The sequence below is a fragment of the Plectrocnemia conspersa genome, unplaced genomic scaffold, assembly GCF_051122295.1.
Source record: "Plectrocnemia conspersa isolate PC_06_02 unplaced genomic scaffold, ASM5112229v1 ptg000005l, whole genome shotgun sequence".
NCBI classification, from domain to species: domain Eukaryota; kingdom Metazoa; phylum Arthropoda; class Insecta; order Trichoptera; family Polycentropodidae; genus Plectrocnemia; species Plectrocnemia conspersa.
Genome location: NW_028277169.1, coordinates 13579662 through 13602001, shown reverse-complemented (window position 1 = coordinate 13602001; position 22340 = coordinate 13579662). Strand labels below are relative to the sequence as shown.

The 22340-nt window shown below is 29.8% G+C and overlaps 1 protein-coding gene and 2 long non-coding RNA genes across 7 annotated transcripts; 1 reads left to right on the top strand and 2 right to left on the bottom strand.

Moving 5' to 3' along the window:
* Window positions 1-240: 240 nt before the first annotated feature.
* On the bottom strand, window positions 241-6757 carry LOC148234910 (uncharacterized). Of its 2 annotated transcripts, XR_015809579.1 has the most exons (4): window positions 6070-6757; window positions 5497-5567; window positions 5228-5374; window positions 2269-3251 (listed from the first exon to the last, which is right to left on the bottom strand). It is a non-coding gene; the product is annotated as an uncharacterized LOC148234910 (long non-coding RNA). The 2 variants fall into 2 exon arrangements; XR_015809580.1 differs by lacking the exon at window positions 2269-3251 and adding an exon at window positions 241-313 and having other exon boundaries at window positions 5228-5567.
* On the top strand, window positions 867-1699 carry LOC148234911 (uncharacterized). Its single transcript, XR_015809581.1, has 3 exons — window positions 867-1141; window positions 1340-1507; window positions 1574-1699. It is a non-coding gene; the product is annotated as an uncharacterized LOC148234911 (long non-coding RNA).
* Window positions 6758-7844: 1087 nt separating the features above from the next.
* On the bottom strand, window positions 7845-20944 carry gzl (godzilla E3 ubiquitin protein ligase). Of its 4 annotated transcripts, none has more exons than XM_088185918.1 (11): window positions 20794-20944; window positions 20365-20562; window positions 16129-16301; window positions 15265-15356; window positions 15091-15193; window positions 14910-15018; window positions 12823-12997; window positions 12548-12756; window positions 12110-12216; window positions 11067-11183; window positions 7845-10463 (listed from the first exon to the last, which is right to left on the bottom strand). In XM_088185918.1, exons 2-11 carry the CDS (start codon window positions 20464-20466, stop codon window positions 10097-10099), a joined length of 1554 nt encoding a protein of 517 aa, XP_088042044.1. In that variant the 5' UTR covers window positions 20467-20562; window positions 20794-20944; the 3' UTR covers window positions 7845-10096. The 4 variants fall into 4 exon arrangements, 3 of the variants coding, with proteins under 3 accessions (XP_088042044.1, XP_088042045.1, XP_088042046.1); XM_088185919.1 differs by having other exon boundaries at window positions 20626-20813; XR_015809578.1 differs by lacking the exon at window positions 7845-10463 and adding an exon at window positions 11440-11566 and having other exon boundaries at window positions 20794-20933.
* Window positions 20945-22340: the final 1396 nt, after the last annotated feature.

The window sequence follows — 22340 nt, the reverse complement described above, 5'->3', positions numbered from 1 at the left end:
ATGAACTAATTGTAAAAATTTAATATGTTTTAAAACATCGTCTTTTTATTCAATACATATACTATTCTTAACGTCTTAATTATAACCAAATTTTATATATTATTGTCTACATTATCTACCTAAAAACCTTATTATTATAAGGAATAAATAACAATAAATTAGATATTCTTTGTGGTTTTATTTAATAAATTTGTTTATTTTACCTATAGCGTTCCCCCATATAGCGAAGTGTCCTATAGCGTTTGCGGCAGTCTCTCCTATCACGTTCTCCCATATAGCGTAGTTCTTGTAACAATACAGTAAGAAAATATTTCTGGAAAAATGATGATCAAGCAAATCAATTTACATGTCTTTAATGTATTATGTATACACTTTTAACATAGGGCACGTGTTCTTGTTTACACACTAAATACAATATCATTTAATACATTAAAAATAGGAAAAAAGTTTGATTTGCTGATATTGTTAAATTCACAAAATACAGTTGAAATAACCTAACTTCAAATTTTGTATGGTTCCTAGTCCCCTATAGCGTAGTATTCCTACAACAAGGTCCTAATCTAACGCTATAGGGGGTTCGACTGTATACATTAATACAAAAATATTTGAAATTAATATTATAACATAATCATTTTATTTCTTGAGTGCGTTACATAAATTTATTATTTTAATTAAGTCAGTTAATAAAAAAGATAATAATTAAAAATAAATTTTACTCTGTTAAGATGATTGCTACATTGAACTCGGTGGTTAAGAATTCAACAATCCAAATGTTTACTTTTTTTTTTAAATATAATATTAAAAATATATTTTTTCAAGGAATAATCTATGTCCGAAATATTCAGTGTCTGCAAAAATACTGTGTGAATAATTACTATTTAGTACAAAGAACTTCTCCAATAAAAATATATGTAATGTGTCATTATCCAGTCACAATTACGATAGTTTTTGCGATAACTGGCTTCCATAATCATGAGTAATTATATCAGATGTAAATTTTACGTTTATACTGCGTATTGCACATATGTTTAATGCATTGTTAAATATGAATCGACTGACGTTAATAGTCATTTTTATTTTTATTTTTGTATGCGGAATAAACACAACCGATATTAAGCGAGCAAATGTTGCGCAAAACTATGTAAGTATTATACTATAATATAAATCTATGTAATTACTTTGAAACGATTTTCAGTTAAATTATTTTAATATTTATTCATAATGACACGACAGTATCAATGTTTTAATTTAAATTAAAGCTTATGTAATAAGCTCGCGATTTTGATGTCACAGATAAACATTGACTTTTAATATATTAGTATTTATTATTATTTAATAGGGTAAATTCTACGTTGCTGCAAAGTTCTTTGAAAAATGCAACGTTTCAGAAAAAGCCGAGAGTCATAAAAAGTATATAAACGACACGATAAAAGTGACAAAAATGTCTAGAACTGAAGACTATTTTGTCGGTGATATTTACATACCAGAAAATATACAATTTACAAAGGTTTGAATTATGTTATTTGGATTTCTTATACTAAAATAGTTACAATTAGTGTTTTTCTCCAATTAGGGTATAATAATCAATGAAAAACAAACAAACGGTCAATTGTATCCAGAATTTACTATAAAGACGAAAACACCGTGTAAAAATCCTTTTATGAGAATTATACTGACAACGGCTTATAAAATTGATAATAACTGTGTGGTTAAAAAGGTATATTTTTTTAATTATTGTTATTAAATTATTTTTTCAAAAATCTTATTTTTGCAGGGTACTTACAATGTAAAGTTGAACTTTAACGCAATTGCCCAAGTGTATAAAATGGGAGAGTTTGGAGTGTTTGTCAGCAGGGTTGAATTTTACGCAAAGGATTACATTTACTGTGGAAAAGTCACCAGCGAAGCAACAGCAGTTAAAAAGAAGCAGCGTTAAAAATATTGTTTATAAACTTTGGCAATGTTTTTTTTATAAATAGTATATTACACTTATAGATATTGATTTATTTTACCTTTATCCTTATCTTTTATCATATCCAGTCCCATTTGTTCAAAATGCTCGTAAAAATGACACTTGAATTATAATAAATTGTGCAAATAGACTCAACTGCCTTCCATAATGCTTGAATATTCCATAGTAAAGAATAAAGAAAGTTGTAGCAGAAAGTAAAAAGTAAATCTCTTGTATATGGGTAAGATACTACATTTTTAAATGATCATACGACGGTAGGTCAATAAGTCCTTACAAAACAATATAAAAACAGATTATTTAGGATTGATTCGTTGTTATTTTTCAACATTTGTTTTTCGTTTAGCTCAATACACTTTTTTCACTGAGTCTGTCCAATAACAACGCATAATACTCTCCATTTATCGTTCGTCCTTTTTCCAAGTAGTCAATGTGAATGATTTCGCGTACATCCCAAAAACCGTACTTCTTTGGAGTCGAATCGTTTCCAGAAACCCACTGTTTAGACTGTTCCTTTGTCTCTGGAGTATAGTGCTGAATCCATGTTTCATGCAGTAATGTATCGATGCAAAAGCGACGAAAAAGACCCAAACTAGCCATTAAATCGACCAAACGCGGAACCCAACTTGCCGATATCTTTTTCATACCCAATTTTTCATGTAAAATTTAAATCACTGAACCATTTGAAATGCCTGTTGCCTCAACAAGTTCACGCACTTTGACTCGTCGGTCACTCTAAACCATATCGTGGATATTGTCGATCATTTCTAGCATAGTTACCTCAATAGGACGTCTCGAACGATCATCACTTGTGAATGTACGACCGCGTTTAAACTCATTCATCCAATTATACACAGTTTTAAACGCTGGTGCAGATGTGCCATGACTGCATCCAACTCGGCTCTGATTTCTTTCGACGCTTTGTCTTTCAAATGAAAGTGTTTAATCACTACACGATACTCAATTTTTTCATTGTTCGAAAATAACAAAAGTTTTTTTATTCAATCAATTGCAAAAATGAAAAGATACAATTGAAATGGCTATAACAAATAAACTAATCTTTCAAAATTGTCTAATTAAAAGTTTATCAAAAATTAGATTTTTAAAATTATAATTATGTTAAATCCACTGGTAATATATTATAATATTCAATAATCCTATATTATGCTATTTTTTTCCTTTGAGGCTGGATTATAGTCCTAGTCCAGGAAAGTTCGATGGTCGACATTTAATCTTGTAGTCTTGATAGATGAAGAAGAGATGGTCCTGAGTAGAGCGATTCCTAAATGAAGCACGGGCACAAAGAAAAAATGTAATTTGGACGCACTTGAGATTGTCATCCACATATTTAAAACATTATAATACATATAATGAGTACAAAATTTAGACGCATATTTGCAAATGTCAGTGAATAACAATGCACAAATCAGAGGGGGGGATTTAGCCCGCGTTATATCTGTGTACACAGCAATTTTTTTTGTTGATCACATCCGAAATTTTCCATTCATTTTCATAACGACTGCAGCCAAAAAGTCCTAATCAATCTTTATTTAACATTTAATTGTCCATTTTTATAGACGCCATCTAGTTAATAATCTTATCAAAATAATCAAAATATCAACGAAGATAATTTTGAGATATTGATAATTTTATTTAATTCTAATTGATTACTACTTTAAACTCGGTAGTTAAGAATTCATCAATCCAAATGTTTAATTTTTTTTTAATACAATATTAAAAATATGTTTTTGTACGAAATAATCAGTGTCTGCAAAAATCCTGTCCGGAATAACTATATTTTATAGAAAATGGTAACTGAACGAGAAGTAATTATCTTCTCTGAAGTTTGCACTACTACACTGTAGACTTCCTAGACTTCAAGGTACATAAAGGTGATATAAACTTCCATTGAGCAATAGCTGAGATTTTCACACCCTAGTCCTTAAACTTCCTCGTGGAATACGATTAATGACTACGAATAATTATAGCAAATCTATAAATGAAACTCTATAATTGACTTGCTATACAAATTAATTATGTACCAAATTATTATTCAGTCATACTTGAATATTTTTCCAACCTTTACATAGAGCATAATACATTTGTTAATGAGTAGCCTAATGATATGATAACTTTTGCGATTACTGATTGTTATCATATGACATATAAAACAAAATTGTATCAAATATAATTTAGTTTTAACAAAAAAGTCAATCATGGATCGCCTAATGTTAATAGTCTTTTCAATTTTAATATTAATAAACCAAGCAGATGTTAAGAAAGGAAAAGCTACAAGCCTCTATGTATGTAATGAAAAATTTGTTAATAAATATAATTATTGATATTATACATTACATTATATTATTAGGGTCAGTATTATAGTGTTGCAAAACAAATTTTAAAATGTAACGTCACAGAAACGACTGAGCAAGGGAAAAAGTACATAAACGAAACGATCAAAGTGACAAAAGTATCTAGAACTGAAGATAATTTCGTTGGCGATGTTTTTATACCAGAAAATATACAAATTACAAAGGTTATAAATTAATAATAATTTATTTGACAAAATCAGTAATAAATAGTTATTTTACTTATTAGATTATTTTCGTTAACGAAAAGCTAACAAACGGTCAATTGTATCCAGATTTAGCAATTAATACGGAAGAACCTTGCAAGAATCCAGTTTTTGCTGCTATACTAATGACGTCATTTACAGTTCTGCCTAACTGTGTAATCAAAAAGGTATATATTGATAAAATTGTATTTTATTTAATTAAATATAAGGTTTTTAAATATTTTTCTTCAGGGAACTTACAATATAAGATTAAAATTGAATACATTTTCTCAAGTATTTAAAGTAGCAGAATATGGAACATACGTCGGTAAGATTGAGTTCTATTCGAAAAATTATGTTTACTGTGCAAAAATCATTAGTGATGCAGTTTCAGTTAAAAAGATGCAGAATTAAAAATATGTTTTTTGTTATGCTATTTATTTTCTTGAACTAAAACTAGCCTAGTCTCTTAAAATCCTTTACCAAAAATTTAAAAATATCAGCAATTCAATTACAATAAATTCAAGACGTTGCCCTCGTTCATTTTTATGCCCTTGCATATAAATTAATGATTTTGAAAATTCAAGTAATTACTTTTAATTTAATCCTTCATATCATCATCATTTAATTAAATCATACTATTTATTTATGGTATGTTATAGGTTTTTTAAATTGTCATTGATTTTTTAATAAAACATACTTACTTCAATATTTTTCCATAATTTTTCTTTATGACATTAGATTTTGTCTGGTAGTTAATATTTACTTGTATGTATTCATTATGCTTGAGTGACTCACCCATTTAGTACAGATTTACCTTGTTGTAACGCATTGGACTAATGTCTGTCAGTCTACAACAGAATATTGAAAATAATTAAATGTATGATTGAAATAGAGAAATATAATATAATAATAAATATTGTAAATGAAAAATTCATCTTATCTTATTTGCTGTCTGAATTTTTTTACATACTTATTTCCATACCTAGTCCTCAGTACATCCATTCCAAAAATCAGATTTAATTTCACTATGAAACTCATGAGCTACAATGTTTAAAATATAGAAGATTATATTATAAATAGGTGAGAGTAGTGTATTAAGAATAAGAGTAAATAATATCATTTGCACAAAGGTATTCGCCATTGATGTGTTCTATCCCTAGAACTGTTCAATACAATAGGATATTTTAGAGAAGGTGTTTTAATCTACAACTTACAATAATCAAATGACAACTTAATATCAGTCAGAGGTTTTTGGTAATGAAGAACCATAAAAATAAATAGAAAATATAAGCATTCCACAGGATCCAGAGATCTGGACATGAACTCAAGATAAATAGGATAATTAGTATTTGTGAAGGGATAACGAAATAACAAAAAAATATCTAGATAAACGTTTGGTTATCTCAATATTCCGACATGGTTTAATCTTGGAAAAGATTAAAATCAGAAAATTCTGCACCTTTCTTTAAAAAATATTATTTAAAAAGTAAAGATCTACGCGAGTATTTATACAATGAGCAATAAATCATAAATATATAATTACGGCATCGGTTGTGTGAATCGACTTCCTCTTAAGTTTAAAACTTCTGTTATAAACGGACACCCTCTTGACATGTCTGTGGCTTCTAAGGTTTCAGGCTAACTTCCGCCATGAGTTGTTCTGAAAAATATAAGCAATTTAATTATTTCTCAAGCTTGATTTTGCAAAACTTATAAACTCGTTCAAAAACCAATACAAGCATGGCTCATTCTCAATGTATCTACTCAAAGAAGATTATTATTTATAACTGAGTAGATACATTCTCAATGTATCTACTCAGTTATAAATAATTTAACAAAAATATCGTATACATCAACACAACTGGTAATAAAAGGCAGACAAAACTACTTTATTTATGATTCTGTGATACAGCAAATAATATAAATTTCTAGACTGTGTTGGCTCTTGCTGTAAAGTAAATTTATTGCTGCGCGTTAAATCTGTGTGAAAAGCTTCAATAATCTGATTTTCGCTTTAATTATTAAATGTGCCACCCTAGCAAATTAAAAAAATAAAACGTTACTCATCTATAACTACTAAAAATATTACGGGAGTACCCAAAAGTTACCGTGGAATACGATTAACGACTATGAATAATTGTACCAAATATATAAATGAAACCCTACAACTCTCTATATTTGTACAATAATATTTCTATATTTGACATTCTATGTACCAAATTAATATTCACTCAAACTTGAATATTTTTCCAGCCTTTACATCGAGTATAATGGTTAATGAGTATCCTAATGATATGATAAGTTTTGCGATAACTGATTGTTATCATATGATATATAAAATAAAATTATATCAAATATGAATTAGTTCTAACCAAATAGTCGACCATGGATCGCCAAACGTTAATATTCTTTTCAATTTTAATTTCAATAAACCAAGCTGATGTAAAGAAAGAAAAAACTACACACCTTTATGTTTGTAATGAAAAAAATGTTAATAAATATAATTCATAATTATTCATACATTACATTGTATTATTAGGGTCAGTGTTATACTGTTAAAATAAGATTAAAATTAAATACAATTTCGCAAGTATTTAAAGTGACAGAATATGGAACATAAGTTGGTAAGATCGAGTTCTATTCAAAAAATAATGATGTGTTAATGCAAATATGTGATTCAAAATAAAAGATTTCTGTGGTGTTTCTATTTATTCTAATTTATATAACCATATTTATACAAGAGTAAACCTTCTTCAAACTTCACAAAAATCAACAAAACCTTGTTTTAAAAAAATATATGTATAGATGTTAACCCATATCTTAAAAAATGAGATTGTAAGAACAGTCCCTATCCATAAGAACAGTCCCTAGATACATCTTTACCGAGGGTCTGTGCCCCCGGATAATGTGCTGCATAAACCATATCCCCAATGACGTTTTTTTGTGTGTTTTAACAATACTAGTATTAAAATGTAATTTTAAAATTTTAATTAAGTGTTATATTCTGTTTAAAATGGCTTTAATTGCATCTCTATGGACAACCCAGGATCTTTACAGCATATACTTGTTTTGAGAGTTGTAACGCAAATATTTCAATCTTTTTTATCATTATTTAAAATATTATTATTTGTTTAACTTATGACATTAGTTTAACACTCAGTTCATAAGTCTCCGATACTGAAAACATATTATAGTTTGCCACTTGCATTATTACTGTTGAACATAATTTAAAAAATGGTTCTATTTACTGCTCCAAGATCATATACGAAATAAAACCATCAAAGAAAACTTGATAATAAATAAATAAAATTATCAATCTGCTTTAGTAAAAATATTTTATTACGCAATATAATATACTTATATAATACATATTAAACTTCATTATTTTACATAATTATTTTATTTATTATATACACAATAAGTGCATAGTATTGGCAAAATGAGTGCGGATGCAAAAATTAAGCCAACACTACGTCGATGCAGATTCAACTTTACAATAATTAAAACCATTTCTTAAATACAAAAATAATGTTCTTATTAGCTCCGGATTAAAGGTGCTACTAACACAAGCACATATAGTTAGAGTTTGTATAAATGAGTCGAGCAATTTATTAGTATCATACATTTTGGGTTACTTGTTTACGACACCTAATAAAAATTCAGTTTTTAATGATCACTTCTATTTATTTTAATTTACTCATGAATAAAATAGCTGTCCTTAGTCAAACAAACTCTTTTGTGATTCACACAGATATGAACTTGCTTATAAATAGCACCCAATATTCGGACCATAGTTACCATTTATATATACACAAATTAAAACAATGTGATCACAATACAAAAATTTGGTTTAAAACAGCATGTAGCTTTACGACCGGTTATGAAATGGTCGAATCGCAAAAGCAAATTTCTTCGTCAAACTAACAATAAAATCCTAACCACTATAAAATATAAATTTTAAATAACGTTTTAATAAACTATAAGTAGATTTAAGTCCAAACAGAATCATATAATGATAGATAATGAATGACTAAACGAATAAAGTATTTAATAGTAATATTTATATAGCATAATATGTAATATTGTATAAAAGTGATAATTTGAGGTAATTATGAATCTTACTCAAGATGAGTACAAATCGTTGTTTACAAATTGTATGAAAATCTATTATATAACTACATGGTAACGCTTTGTATCTAAATTGTGATGTAACACAAATATTTTATAACATTAAAAATAATCCAATATTCATCATTCATGATATAAAATAATATATATATAATTAGACGATAAACGAAAATATTAATATCACACACGCCAATTTGAAGGTAAAAAACATGAAATGGAAATTTGCATTCTTTCAACTCGGTTATTGGCATTCTTAGTTTCAGTCTTCATACAGATTCCTATGTGTTTTGCAGTTGTAATACAAAATGGATCAATAAAAAAGGATGTAAAGATCTGTAATAACATACTAATAAGCTACTATGTTAAATAGTTAGGATTCTTAATGAAGAAGCAGCTTTGAAGATCAAACGATTTATCTTCAAAGCTGCTTCTATATTGAAATACTTTTCTATTCCTATGAATAGTCAAATGTATTGGAATAGTCCGAAAATTCGCCAAACTCGTACCATAAATACAAAGTGCGCAACAAAATATTAGATGATGTAAAATGATGCTAAACAAATTAATCTAGTAATTGATATTTTTAAACTGCTTGTCCCAACTAATTCGCACAATGCTTCAAATTACAAGTGATGAAATGTCATTTACATCCTTAAGTCTTTTACAACCCACTTCATAGACAAGGTATCAAGTAAAGAGCACTTTTTTAATAATAATTAAAAATACATCTGTAAGATTAGTATAAAACTAATCGAAATTCGTGTAGAATATGAAATATGCGTCTTTCTTAACCTTGATTGGGTTACTTTAAGAATATTTTTTTAATCAAAATATAGCTTTATGTGAATGTTAAAAAGTGTAACAACCATTCCCAATATATCTAAAATATCTTTCTTTAAATTTAGATTAAATTTAAAAAAGCTTCTTTATGTGACATATCCTTAAGTTTTTACAAGTTTACAACCATCTACACTCACATAAATTATGTATATAATTTGTATACAATCCTGTTTCACAGACATATCTAAACCTATCGCTCTATAGAACTTGATAAGCTAATAATTAAAAAATCTATACAAAAAAATGCACTTCTAAATAAAATAAAACGAATATATTATACAAAAAAAATGTAGTTGAAGGTATAAAACATAATATTTATAACACAACTTCTTTGTACTATTAAGAAGTTACGATATAAAGCAATATATAAAAAGAAAACCCTAATTGAGTGATTTTCAACCTTATCAAGAAAATAAAAACCTTCCAATGCTTCCCAATCAGATCATTGTAAAACCATATTAAACCTGTGAAACACTATTGGCACAATTTATGATGCACATTAAATTTTCACATCTTCTCATCCAAAGCGTAGACTGCGTTAAGTGTAGAAGTAGCACGTCAAACCTCGAACCACTAAAATATGTCAAAAATCAAACCGTCAACTAAACGATATAGTCGCTCCCCTGATTCCTTTCTTCGATGTGAACGTTTGGCAATGCTGCGACGCCAATTCTTCCCGATTCGATATCTTCGGCGCTCACAGACGGTGGTTGTGCATTTTGCTCAGTCGGCTGAGCAGCTTCGCTTGGTTCGCTTTCACTGGTCTTTTGGGTCGAGTGAGATCCTAATCTCTTTTTTCGCAATAAATTGCGTGAACTCTTCTTGGAGCGCTTCGGGGTGCCCTCGCTAGAAGCTCTGCGATTGCTACTTCTGCCTTCTGTCTCTTCTCTGTTATCCGTCCTCTTGGATGACGTTGATGATGTACTATACAAGTTCTGTCGATCATTGTAAGATGCTTCTTCGACAGATCTTAAAAAAATGATAAAAAACGTTTTATATCATTATATACAATCAAAACCATGAGCTTTTTGTAATCCAATAGAACTTCTATTCCAAAAATCTGTTTTATCACTCATGAGCTACAATGCTAAAAAAATATTAAAAATGGGTGAGAGTAGTGTATTAAGAGTAAGAATAAATAATATCGTCTCTAAAGAACTCCATTTGCACAAAGATGTTCACCGTTGATGTATTCTTTCCCCAGAACTATTCAACACATAAAGATAAATTAAGGAAGGTGTTTTAATCTACAATCTACAATAAGCAAATGACAACCTAATATTAGTCAGAGGAAAAACCATAAAAATAAATAGAAAACATAACCATTCCACAGGATCCAGAGATCTAAGCATGAGCTCAAGATAAATAGGATCAGTATTTGTAAAGGGATAATAAAATAACAAAATATATCTAGATAAACCTTTGCTTATCTCGATATTCCGACATGGTTTAATCTCGGAGAAGATTAAAATCAGAAAATTCTGCACCTTTCTTTATAAAAATATTATTTAAAATGTAAAGAACTACGCGAGTATTTATACAATGACCAATAAATCATAAATAGATAATTACGGCATCGGTTGTGTGAATCGATCTCCTCTTAAGTTTAAAACTCCTGTTAAAAACGGACCCCCTCTTGACATGTCTCTGGCTGCTAAGGTTTCAGGCCAACTTCCACCATGAGTTGCTCTGAAAAATATAAGGAATTTAATTATTTCTCAAGATTATTCTTCCAAGCTTATTAGCGCTTTACGTGCCAATGACTCAATTAAATAAAGTCTATAAACATGTCATTATCAGATGATCGCCAAAAATGGCCACCTGGAAGTTATGCTTTCACGGAGGGATGTATCAAAGGCGGAGCTAAGCAATAATGCTATTGGTCCCAAATTAGCCTTTTCTCCCATTCGTTCAAAACCAGTATCTGTCACAGACATGAACTTACTCTCGAACAAGCATGCAGTAGCGTAGCTATGGTGGGGCGGAGGGGGCGGGCCGCCCCGGGCGGCACTTACAAGGGGGCGGCATATTCGCGATGGGATCGTCTAGTGTGGTTCTTAACCCTGAATGCACTAAAACATATATAAATCCACGAATAACAAGATCTTAATAATAACCAATTTATTATTTTAAGAAATGCTGATTTTATGACCCTGCAAGAAATGTATGAGGCACATACCCTAGCTACGCCACTGCAAGCATGACTCACTCTCGATCTATTTACTTAATGAAGACATATACAGACTAGCTTGATTTTATTCACAAATCACAATATTAACATTAGATTAGAGATTAGGAAAATATAGGAAAACCTAATCCTCGCTGATCTTTAATTTAAACGCAAGAATGTGTTTATTTTTAGAATCTAAATAATTTGAATTTTTCGATTCTTAATAATTTGCATTGCCTTTTTCTTGACAATAAATAAGTCACAAGTAGTCACCCAATGTGACAGATAATAAATGAATGCTTTTTTCATGGTCAACAAAAGCACGTATATATGGCAGTTATAAATAATTTAACAGAAATATCGTCCATATCAAGACAATTGGTAATAAATGGAAGACAAAACTAGTTTAGTTATGATTCTGTGATACAGCAAATAATATAAATACCTAGACTGTGTTGGCTCTTGCTGTACAGTCACTCTGTTGCTGCGCGCAAAATCTGGGCGAAAAGCTGCAATAGTCTGATTTTCGCTTTGATTATTAAATGTGCCACCCTAGCAAATAAAAGAAATCGTTACTCAACTATAACTACTAAGAATATTACGGGAGTACCCAAAAGTTACCAGTATTATTTAGTTCTTTAAATTTCAAGTATACTTACAGGTCTGAAATTTTAAATGCAGCTGCTCCTGTTCAGTCTAAATTTTCTTCCGGAATGCTTCGTTGAGCCACATAAATTTCAGCATTCCTTTTAACTGCTGCTTTGTTCATATTAGTAATAAAGGCACAAGGAGAGAGTTCGGTGAATAATTACCATTTTATTGATTACAGTGGATTTTAATTCTGGAATATTTTGGGTACCATTTTGTATACCGTCTTAAATACCTGTGTGTTCCTCTGTTCAGATCTCGACTCAACTAAAGGGGCCCTGTCATCATCGGTTAAATCGCTATCTGAATGACTGTCTCTCGTCCGACTAGAAGATGTGTTTCTACGGTGCTGCCTCTCGCCGTTAGCGAATACTAGCCTCTTGCAAACCGGGCACACTCGGCGATTTTTAGTGAGCCACGGATCAATGCATTTACAGTGATACGCTAAAATGCATTAATACAATAATAACCACTTGTCTACACTTGAGAAAATGAATTATGATACTTTACCATGAGCGCATGGAAGAACTCTCAACTTATCGCCTTCTACATAATCGTCTAAACATATTGCACATGTGTCGTAAGGATCTCCTTTGGCAAATTTGCATGTCGGTATCTTTTTAAGAGAACTGTATGGCAATCTGTGTCTTCGGGTTCTACGTTGGGCTCGCACGCATTTAACGATCTATAAATAATAAAATTTAAATATTATGCTTTATAATTTTGATGACAAAATACTAGTAGATCCAATACAAGTATAATTTAACTATAATTAAAAATAGTTTCTATATGTTCCTTATGATTGATCTCAAGTTATAGAAGTCATGCAATATATACATATATCCCAATCCTAGGAAATAAATTATAATGTCTATCAATTTATAAAGGACTTTTTGGAATATCATAAATGTATACAGGCGGCCCTCGACTTTCGCACAATTCGCTATTTCGCACATTTTAAAAAAAAAAAAAACATTTTTTTTTAATTATTTTTTTTTTTTAATTATAAACATGAGTGAGAAACGGAAAAACTTTAGTGTTGATACGAACAAAAAGAAATCAAGGGCTCGTAAACTTCACATGATTCGAGACAAAGATGGAAATTATTAGACGTTCTGATAGCGGTGAATCTTTTGCTTCAATTGGACGTTCGTATGATACAAACAGGTCTACGATATGTTAAATTTTGCAAAATAAAAATATAATTAAGGAATACGTTCAAAATTGTGGAAATTAAAGATATATTTCCACATTCTTTAAAGATATGTTTCCAAAAACACATGGCAAAAAAAAACATGGATGAAATGGAAAAATCTTTGTCATCATGGATCGATGACCAACAGCAAAAAGATATCCCTCTGAGTATTTCAATTATTCAAGCAAAAGCTCTTAGTTTGCACAAAGATTGGAAGGATAGAATAAAAAAAGATTTTAACACGATTTTTCAAGCAAGTAACGGTTGGTTTTACAAGTTTAAAATGAGGTATTATTTTCATAATATTAAATTTACTGGAGAATCGGCTGATGCGGATAAAGATGCTGCAAAAGAATTTATTTCCTAATTATCCAAGATTATTGAAGATGGAGAATATTCCTTTAGCCAAATATTTAATGTAGATGAGACAGGTTTATTTTGGAAAACTCTTCAACAATGAAAAATATGAATGAAGCCTTCACGCATCTTGACAAATTTTTAAATATTATGGAAGATTGTTATCCCAATGGAGAATGCATATCTCAAGTGCGTAGGGCGATCAATAAAGACATAGCATGTTATAAAAAACTATATGAAGAAAAGAAAAAGAATAGTGGAAAACAGTTAGCTCTTGATAACTTTTCAAAGGAAACACCCGCAAACCCCACTTAAAGATGTCTCTTAAACGCCTCTTAAACATCTTATATTTACTTGATAAATAAATATTTTAAAATACACACAACTTAATTTTTTTTTTACTTCTCTCTACTTTCGAACATTCAACATTCGCACACATTTTCAGGAACCAATTATGTGCGAAAGTTGAAGGCCGCCTGTATTATGTATTTTTTTAAATAAAAAAATAAATAATATTCTTAGCGAAATTGTTTTGAGCCAGTGTACACGCATACAAATACAAACCGGAATCCTTATCCCGAGCGTACTCTACAGACAACACGATTATTTATGGCCACAGTAATTATAGCATAATTATACCCTATAAAATACTATTTTTGTTCCAGTGGCATACAGGAAATGAATTGGTTAAAAATAAGCCCACAAAGCATTAGTCAAAGCTGCTGGATATCAAACATATAAAAAGGCTTTGTGCGAATACACTTGACACTTTAATTCAAGAGTCGTCTCGGAAATTATAATTACATTTATCACTACTGTTAACCAAAATTCAGATAAATTACTGGACAATTTGCATTTTATTAATCATATTATAATACTAATTTACGTTTTGCAATATTAAACATATACAAGACATATTCACTAAGTGTCTTATAAGTCACGCACACTCGTCCTCAAAAAGATAATAAAGTCAGATACTTTTGTATCTAGCAGCATGTATAAAAAAAACATTTTCAAATGTGTAAATATGTATATAAAGACTTACCAAGAACACTATCAAAACGATAAAACACAACGATACCACAATGGCAAATGGTATAAATAGATGACTGTTGATGTTAAACGGCAAATCGCCGTTTATTACAACGAAATACCTGAAATAAAACACATTAGTAACAATATACAATAATCCACATTTTCATTAAAGCTGATTTTTTAATACTAACCCACTATCGTATAAAAAATGATTTTGAATCACATTCCCTGATTGAGCACCAATGAACACAGAAGGTATCATAATACCAAGCGCACTATTGGCTGACATGATTTCTAAAATTTGAAAATGTATTACTTAGAACAAACTCATCTAGTGAGATAGAAATAAATATGTACCTACATACCTAAATCACTAGAATTGATATTGTGCACAATGACTCCATCGTAGCCAGCGAATTGAGCAGATCGAATCTTTCTCTCAAAGTTACAGTTGTATCTGTAAAGATATAATAAACCATTCTTCTTCAATATTTTAATATATCGATCAAGAAATCATTTCGTTACAGAAAAACATTTTTAAATTCTTTAGCCACTGCAATAAAATTGGGGTCAAAGTTGCTGCGCTCACTGAGAACATAGGTCCAAATAAAACAAAAAAGTACGAAGAAAAACAATCATACATCACTTCAAAATTTTTATATTTTTTTTATTCGTAAAAAGAAATCGTATCAGCTAATGAAGTATAGTATAATATATGGGGTTCTGTCTTACCCCTGCCAATATTTGGCATGTACTATCAAGATATAAAATCTGTGACAAAATTTTAAAAATGTGTAATCTTATTTTGTTCTAAAACATGTATGATCTCAATGCACATCCCGAGTACTTTAATTATATTTTAATTTTGCCTTAAACACATATATTTCATCTGCTATCACAACATAATATTTCATTACAATCAACTGTTAACCAAACAATCCTCTTTAAATAATATATAATTATTATAGTCAATAATGGAATATACATACATAATAAATTAATACTTAACCCTTTGATTGCCAAATGCTTTTGAGATTGATATCTAAATATCGATGTATTACACAACAATGTTCAGAAAAAATGTTAATTGTCCCTAAAACAAATACCCTACAATCCAATTAAAATGTATTTGATTCATTTTTCAATAACGACGGATTAGGCCAAATTTCAAAAACAGATGTATCGTATTTTGGCAACCAAAGGGTTAACAAATCAACCATTTTGTTTACCTTGCCAACAAAACCACCCAGTTTGAGGTGAAATTTGGTAGCACCGGTGGCTTCTTGAGAGTATTTTGATCGCAACCATCCTGAGGATCGCCCAAGACGACTAAAGCTTTCATACCTTCTGGTGGCAGCGCTGGTCCAAACCTCGCTGGCATATCTCGAAACTCTTCTTCTATCTGCAATCATTAAAACGAAACCCTTTAGTTATTGGCCAATAACGCTCGTAGTATGCAGGCAAGAAACGATGACTTGACAACCAATTAAAATAAATCGATTATAGATGAAGCCTTTTCGTATTAGCGGGGCAATCGTTCAATAATTTTTCAAAGGGAGTGATGATACTGTGCAAATATGCGTTTCAACTCGGCTATATTTAAAAGTTGATACAGTGCATTGAACGCTCAACAATGACATTGGTATGTTTAACGTTCAATTACTAACAGCGAGAAGAACAGGGACATGAGTTCATTCATCCTAAAATAAAGTCGTAATTTTAATTAAAGTACGTAATAATATAAATGTATATATATATAACTAGTAAAACTCTGATGCTGGTTTTTCAGGCTGCAAAAATATAATTTTTAGGTAATGAAAATATTTTTGGGTATCACCAATTTTTTTCCCACAAGACGCCGCAAAAATTTAAAACAACACTAAGTTTGCAGAGCTTTAGTTGCATCTATTATTGTCCCAAGGAAGTTTATAAAGGAAACAAAAACTTTCTTTAGACTCTAAAGAAAATATATCTCTAAAGTTTAGAGAGATATTTGAATAACTTTTAAGCTGACTATGCCAAATCTGAACCAAATTTATGCATGTATCTGATATATAAATAGTAATCTACAAATTATTTTTTATGGACTAAAAATACATGACATCAATTAAATAGTTTATCTACAAATAATAAACATGAAACAAATCAATCTCATTTAATAGATAATAAAACTGTGGCATCAGATAAAAAACGAAATAAAAAGTAAATATGAATATGCAATAAGACAATATTGGAATAAAACTGACGATATTTTCACATCATGTATGTAAAACATACCATAGTTAATTTATTTATATAGCAATATTAGAGATAAGAGCAAACATACGTATTCCTGTAGATCAACCATCCTGAAAAATTGAAGCAGGTTCACGACAACAGATGGCGACATGATTCTAGAAGTTGTATTTTATGTGACAAACAAAAACATACGTTTGGGTAATGCAAAGCAAAACAAAAACTAGAATTGTATGCAATTGTAAGTCTAATCTAATCTTGACTTTGGTATCTTATCTGTAGAATATGGAAAACTGTTGATTTTGAATATAAAAAACATATTTTTATTGCAAATTTATAATTGAAACATACGTACATAATTTTAAAATTCTACTTTCTCTATTCACTATTTTTCAACAACTACTTATAATTCAAAATATAAGAAAATTTTTAGCGGATTTGTTTTTATTATTTTTAAGGTCCTCCTTTGAGGATTTCCTTAAAAATGTTGTCTTCCACAAAAAAAATGTCCAAAGTGACATTTTTTTATATATACATACATATATACCAGAGAGTGAATGAGAGATAAGGGCATGCTGACCGCATGCTCTTATCTCTCACTCACTCCCGTCACTTAACACGTGAGCGATCAAGAGGGAAATTATCTCACCGACCGAGGCTGTTATATACAAAATGTACATATATGTATGATATTTTCAAAATCTGGTCACCTTAACATTTTTGTGATAGTAATGTAGTGTAACGTTCACCAACTGATGATCCATGAGAGAATTGTGGTGGTCCGTGGAGTAATTTGAATATATGTACTTGAAATCAGTTTATTAAAATGTTTTATTATATTCTAATTCGACTTTTCAATTTTCGCTGAATTAAATTACATGGTAATTGTCTGTAGCGATAAGTGGGCGAGCACTAAACCTCCCTCACGGCAAAACAAGTAACATTTTATATTTAGTACGCTACTTTTATTAAAAAAAGCATGGTCGCAGTCCACACGTTTTACCGTTTTAAGTTTAAAGTTGGCGACCGCGGATATAATGAGTTTATTATTGTAGCCAAAGACTTACATTTTTTGTTTTGATATACGAGAATGTACATACTATTTACATATATAATTGTATGTGCTTTATGCGAATTTTTTGTAACCTATCTCCCAATTTTGTATAGAGTTCTGAGTCTCAATTTACGTAAATTTTTATTTTTGGTAACCTATCTTCCATTGTTAATTGTGTTTAATACCGAGATCTACGCCAATTCGATTTGCGCGAAAATTCACGGAACCTATCTACCACACAAATCAAGGTATGACTGTATAGCTATTTTACTTAAAAATACACAAAAAATTACCAATTAACAATAAAGCATAAAAGCTAAGCATTTTATTTTATAATATAATATATGTCCAAATAAAGTTACTATTTCTTAGATCCTATGTACATATATATATTATTTTTTTTATCTCGTTAAATAATAACAATATATTTTCAAAAATAAATTAATCTTGTTTAGAAACATATAACGATATTGTTAAATAATAAACTAAATTAAAAATATGAATTGTTACGGAAACACACTTTTCTTTCATTTCATCTACTGAGATTCTTCCAACATATTAACAGCTTTAACCTTCACAAGACCAAGTGGGATAAATTTATACCCCGAAATTCTTGGTATTTCAACTATTCGTTAAATATGAATAATGCCTATCTGATATTTATTGTAATCTATAAAGATATCCCAATGAATGGAATGTGAAAAAAAATTTAAATATATTAAAAAATAATAATGATATCGAGATTTTGAGATTATTTACTTTGTTTTTTTTATGTTTCCGTGTTTTCCTTTGATAACTAATTTTAATTTGTAACTTTATTGGAATATAAAATATTATAAAAAAATTGTATTATTTTGGTTGATACCTTATCGAACACTCGCTGAATAATCGGCACGTGACGGACTCTGCACAAGACCGCGTCAGTTTGCTACTGCTGCTTCTTTTGAGAGTATGTTCGAGGAAAGCTTTTTGAAGATAAATTTGATGGGGATAAAATCCATTTTTAACATGTTCAAAATGAAGATCAAAATTAATTTCACTGTTATATTAACGTTGGACGGAATACCGTAGTCTGTAGCGTCTGACTAGTAACTCTTGAGGTTATGGGTTCGAGCTCCGGCAGCAGCACTTGAATTTTTATTTATAAAAAAATATGTGCTATTATTAAAAAACCGGCCCTCAGCTACAGTGACATCTATTGGTTATAAATTATATTACACATAATAATTTATAATTATTAATTAATATAGATGTCACCGATTTCCAGACATTGGTGGTTAATACTTGTAGGTTTATTATATCAGATTGACTTAATCAGTTGATACAACTTTACCCCGTTGTAACGCATTGGGCTCACGCCTGTCAACGGAAGATTTAATAAATAAATAAATTTAGTTCATTAGTTTGAACTTGGGGTTACTTTGTACTCCATACCGAGGTCTCGGTACGCAAGGATTAATAAGAGAAATTTATGTCGTATGAATTTTTTTATATAATAAAGATAATTTAATACATCTAGTCGAACAGTGCGCAATAACAATTCCTTTTTGAGTAATATGAGTATGTTTCTCAAATTGTACATTTAACGATTCTAAATTAGAGCAACTTGATAACCGATGCTCTCAACCATGGATAAGTTTTTAAGAAAAAATAGTGTTTTTTGAGAACAGATTTTCATTGACAATTAGTAAATTTTGTAGCATCAATATTTGAATTTATGTCTTTCGATGCTAGTGTAATGTTAGAAGATATAATAGGTATGTCAGAATAAACTGTAACAATGTTTATTCTCTTTGGATTATTAATACTAGAAAAGAAATTCGTGCTATTGCTCTGTTTATGTTTGTTTATTAACGAATTTAAGAATTAATTTTCAAGTTTAAAATTACGTATATATAAATTTATTTAAAAATAAAATGTATATAATTTAAAAATATGTCAAACTGAATATATTACTAATAAATACTATTAGTAAAAATAATTAATATTTTTCATAATTTAAAATTGAATAAATAAGCACAATTATTGCAAAACATCATAATAAGTGTCAAGACATAAAAGTTTTATGTCCTGTTCGTAAAACCGCAGACATAAAAAATGTATAAATTTATATACATATTTAGTATAATATTGTTTATATAATACACAATGTATTAGAAACAAATAATATATTTACCCCCAATGGATAGTCTTTGTTGTAGACGAGGACATCGCAGTAGATGACGCTCCGTATAACAGCCGTTATCAACACCAGCGCAAATCGAGCGCTCCAAGCCATCGTGACGGTTTACTTTCTTGTTGTGAAGTGTTGTTTACATTTATGAGTTTAAGGTTAGGTCACTTTGGTTGGAACGCACTTTGTTCACATTCTTCACTGTAAAAATAAACACACATGACAAAACTATAACAATTAAATTAAATATCGATAGTAAGTTACGATCGATCGTGGAGTCGGGACGATTAATTACATAAATAAAAATGTAACAAATTGAACGAAAGTGACGTTTGAGGCCAATAAATGACTAATTAGCGAAAACAATAAACCAAAACTAAATATAGCCTTGAAGATTGGAAGTCGGAGATATGTATGATTGTAATTGCGCACTTGATAGTAGTTGCTGGTGTGCGAATATTTTGCAATGTGCGAATTCGACGAGCTGCCAAGAAAGAGAAGAAAGACAAACGACGGCAGGGGCCGAGCGATACAGATCACTTTGACAAATACGACTAATTTGAACATAGAACCGAACTCTGTTGACCATGACTTTAAAACAATAAATATTATTTTTTAAACTAACAATTAACTGTCGAGAGACGAAATATTTTTAATCGAGCGTAGAACGAGCATAGACCACGCTTTGCCATTTTCTCATTTCCTACTCAGATCCGATGACGTCAAGCACGTTATTTTTTATAAATACAAATAATAATATTAACAAAATAAATTACATTAGTTATTTTATTATATTTTGGATAGAATTTAGTACACTTTTTAAATAATCTTTAAATCAGTTAACAGAGAAATGTCTATTTATATATATTTTGATTATTAAATACTTTAGCAATTCACATATACTTTGTATCAATTAACAACAAAAAATAATATTTATGAAATGGGCGCCTCTAGACGTTTTGCAGCAGGTGATCATTTTAATGTAGTTTTTGATGACTTTTTCCTACATTTCGAGCGATATCTCGGCTATAACTTGATGGATGTTGGTTTTTAAGTGTTCAAATGTTTCAGGTTTGTCGACATTAAGTCGCATGATTTAATGTCATGACATGGGAACTTTTTACGCAAAACATCTAACGTTACACCCAATGTATAGCAAGTTGCGCTGTCTTGTTGGAACCACGTGTCTTTCACGTCTATATCCTTGATTTTGTAGAAAAATAATCGGTTTTCATACGTCTATAGTGTTTACCGTTGACTGTTAAAGTCCGACCTTCTTCGTTTTCGAAAAAGTAAGACACAATAACGCCGCTTAACCACAATTCGCAACAAACAGCAGTTTTTGGGTATGTAATAGTCTCGTGAATCACATAAACATTTTTAATCACATAAACATGTGCAGCAACTTTGTTTTTAATATACCCAGAGAGGTGGAAATGTGCGACATCAGAGAAAAAAATATTCATTAATTTATACATTTTATTCATTTATATACCATTATAAATTACATTTTTAAGTAGATTTGTTGTAGAGTTTTCGCGACGGGATGGTGACAGGTGGCAATAAGACACAGATTGAGTTGCTGCAGTAATGTTTTATTTGTGATACAAAGTTGTTACATGTTGTTTAAAAGTGATTAAAGCGCGGAGTTTGCACTCGAAAAATCAAGATAGTGTGTTACGCCAGTGTTATGTAGGTATCTAGGTGGTATTGGTGTTACCCAAGTGCCGCTAAGTTTTGGATACAACAAAATTTAAATTATAATATAAATAGGCCCCATAGAGTTATTCATGCGATGCATATAGTTCTGACCAACACGTTTATAAATAAATAAAATGTTTATCTAAATGAATAAATAGTTTTTTGGAATAAATTTGAACTATGATAACAGGAAAGTATAATTTTATTATTTTTAATGTTTGCACGTAGCTAAAGAAAAAATATTTAAACTTAAAAAAAGGGGGAATACTCGTTTAAAA

Excerpts from the sequence above, each read along its gene's own strand:
- gzl (XM_088185918.1), bottom strand. The coding sequence starts at position 20,466 with ATGGCTTGGAGCGCTCGATTTGCGCTGGTGTTGATAACGGCTGTTATA. Across the intron at positions 15,194-15,264 it reads TATCAATTCTAGTGATTTAG|AAATCATGTCAGCCAATAGT; the intron begins GTATGTAGGTAC and ends TTCAAATTTTAG. Across the intron at positions 11,184-12,109 it reads CAAGAGCCAACACAGTCTAG|AGCAACTCATGGTGGAAGTT; the intron begins GTATTTATATTA and ends TATATTTTTCAG.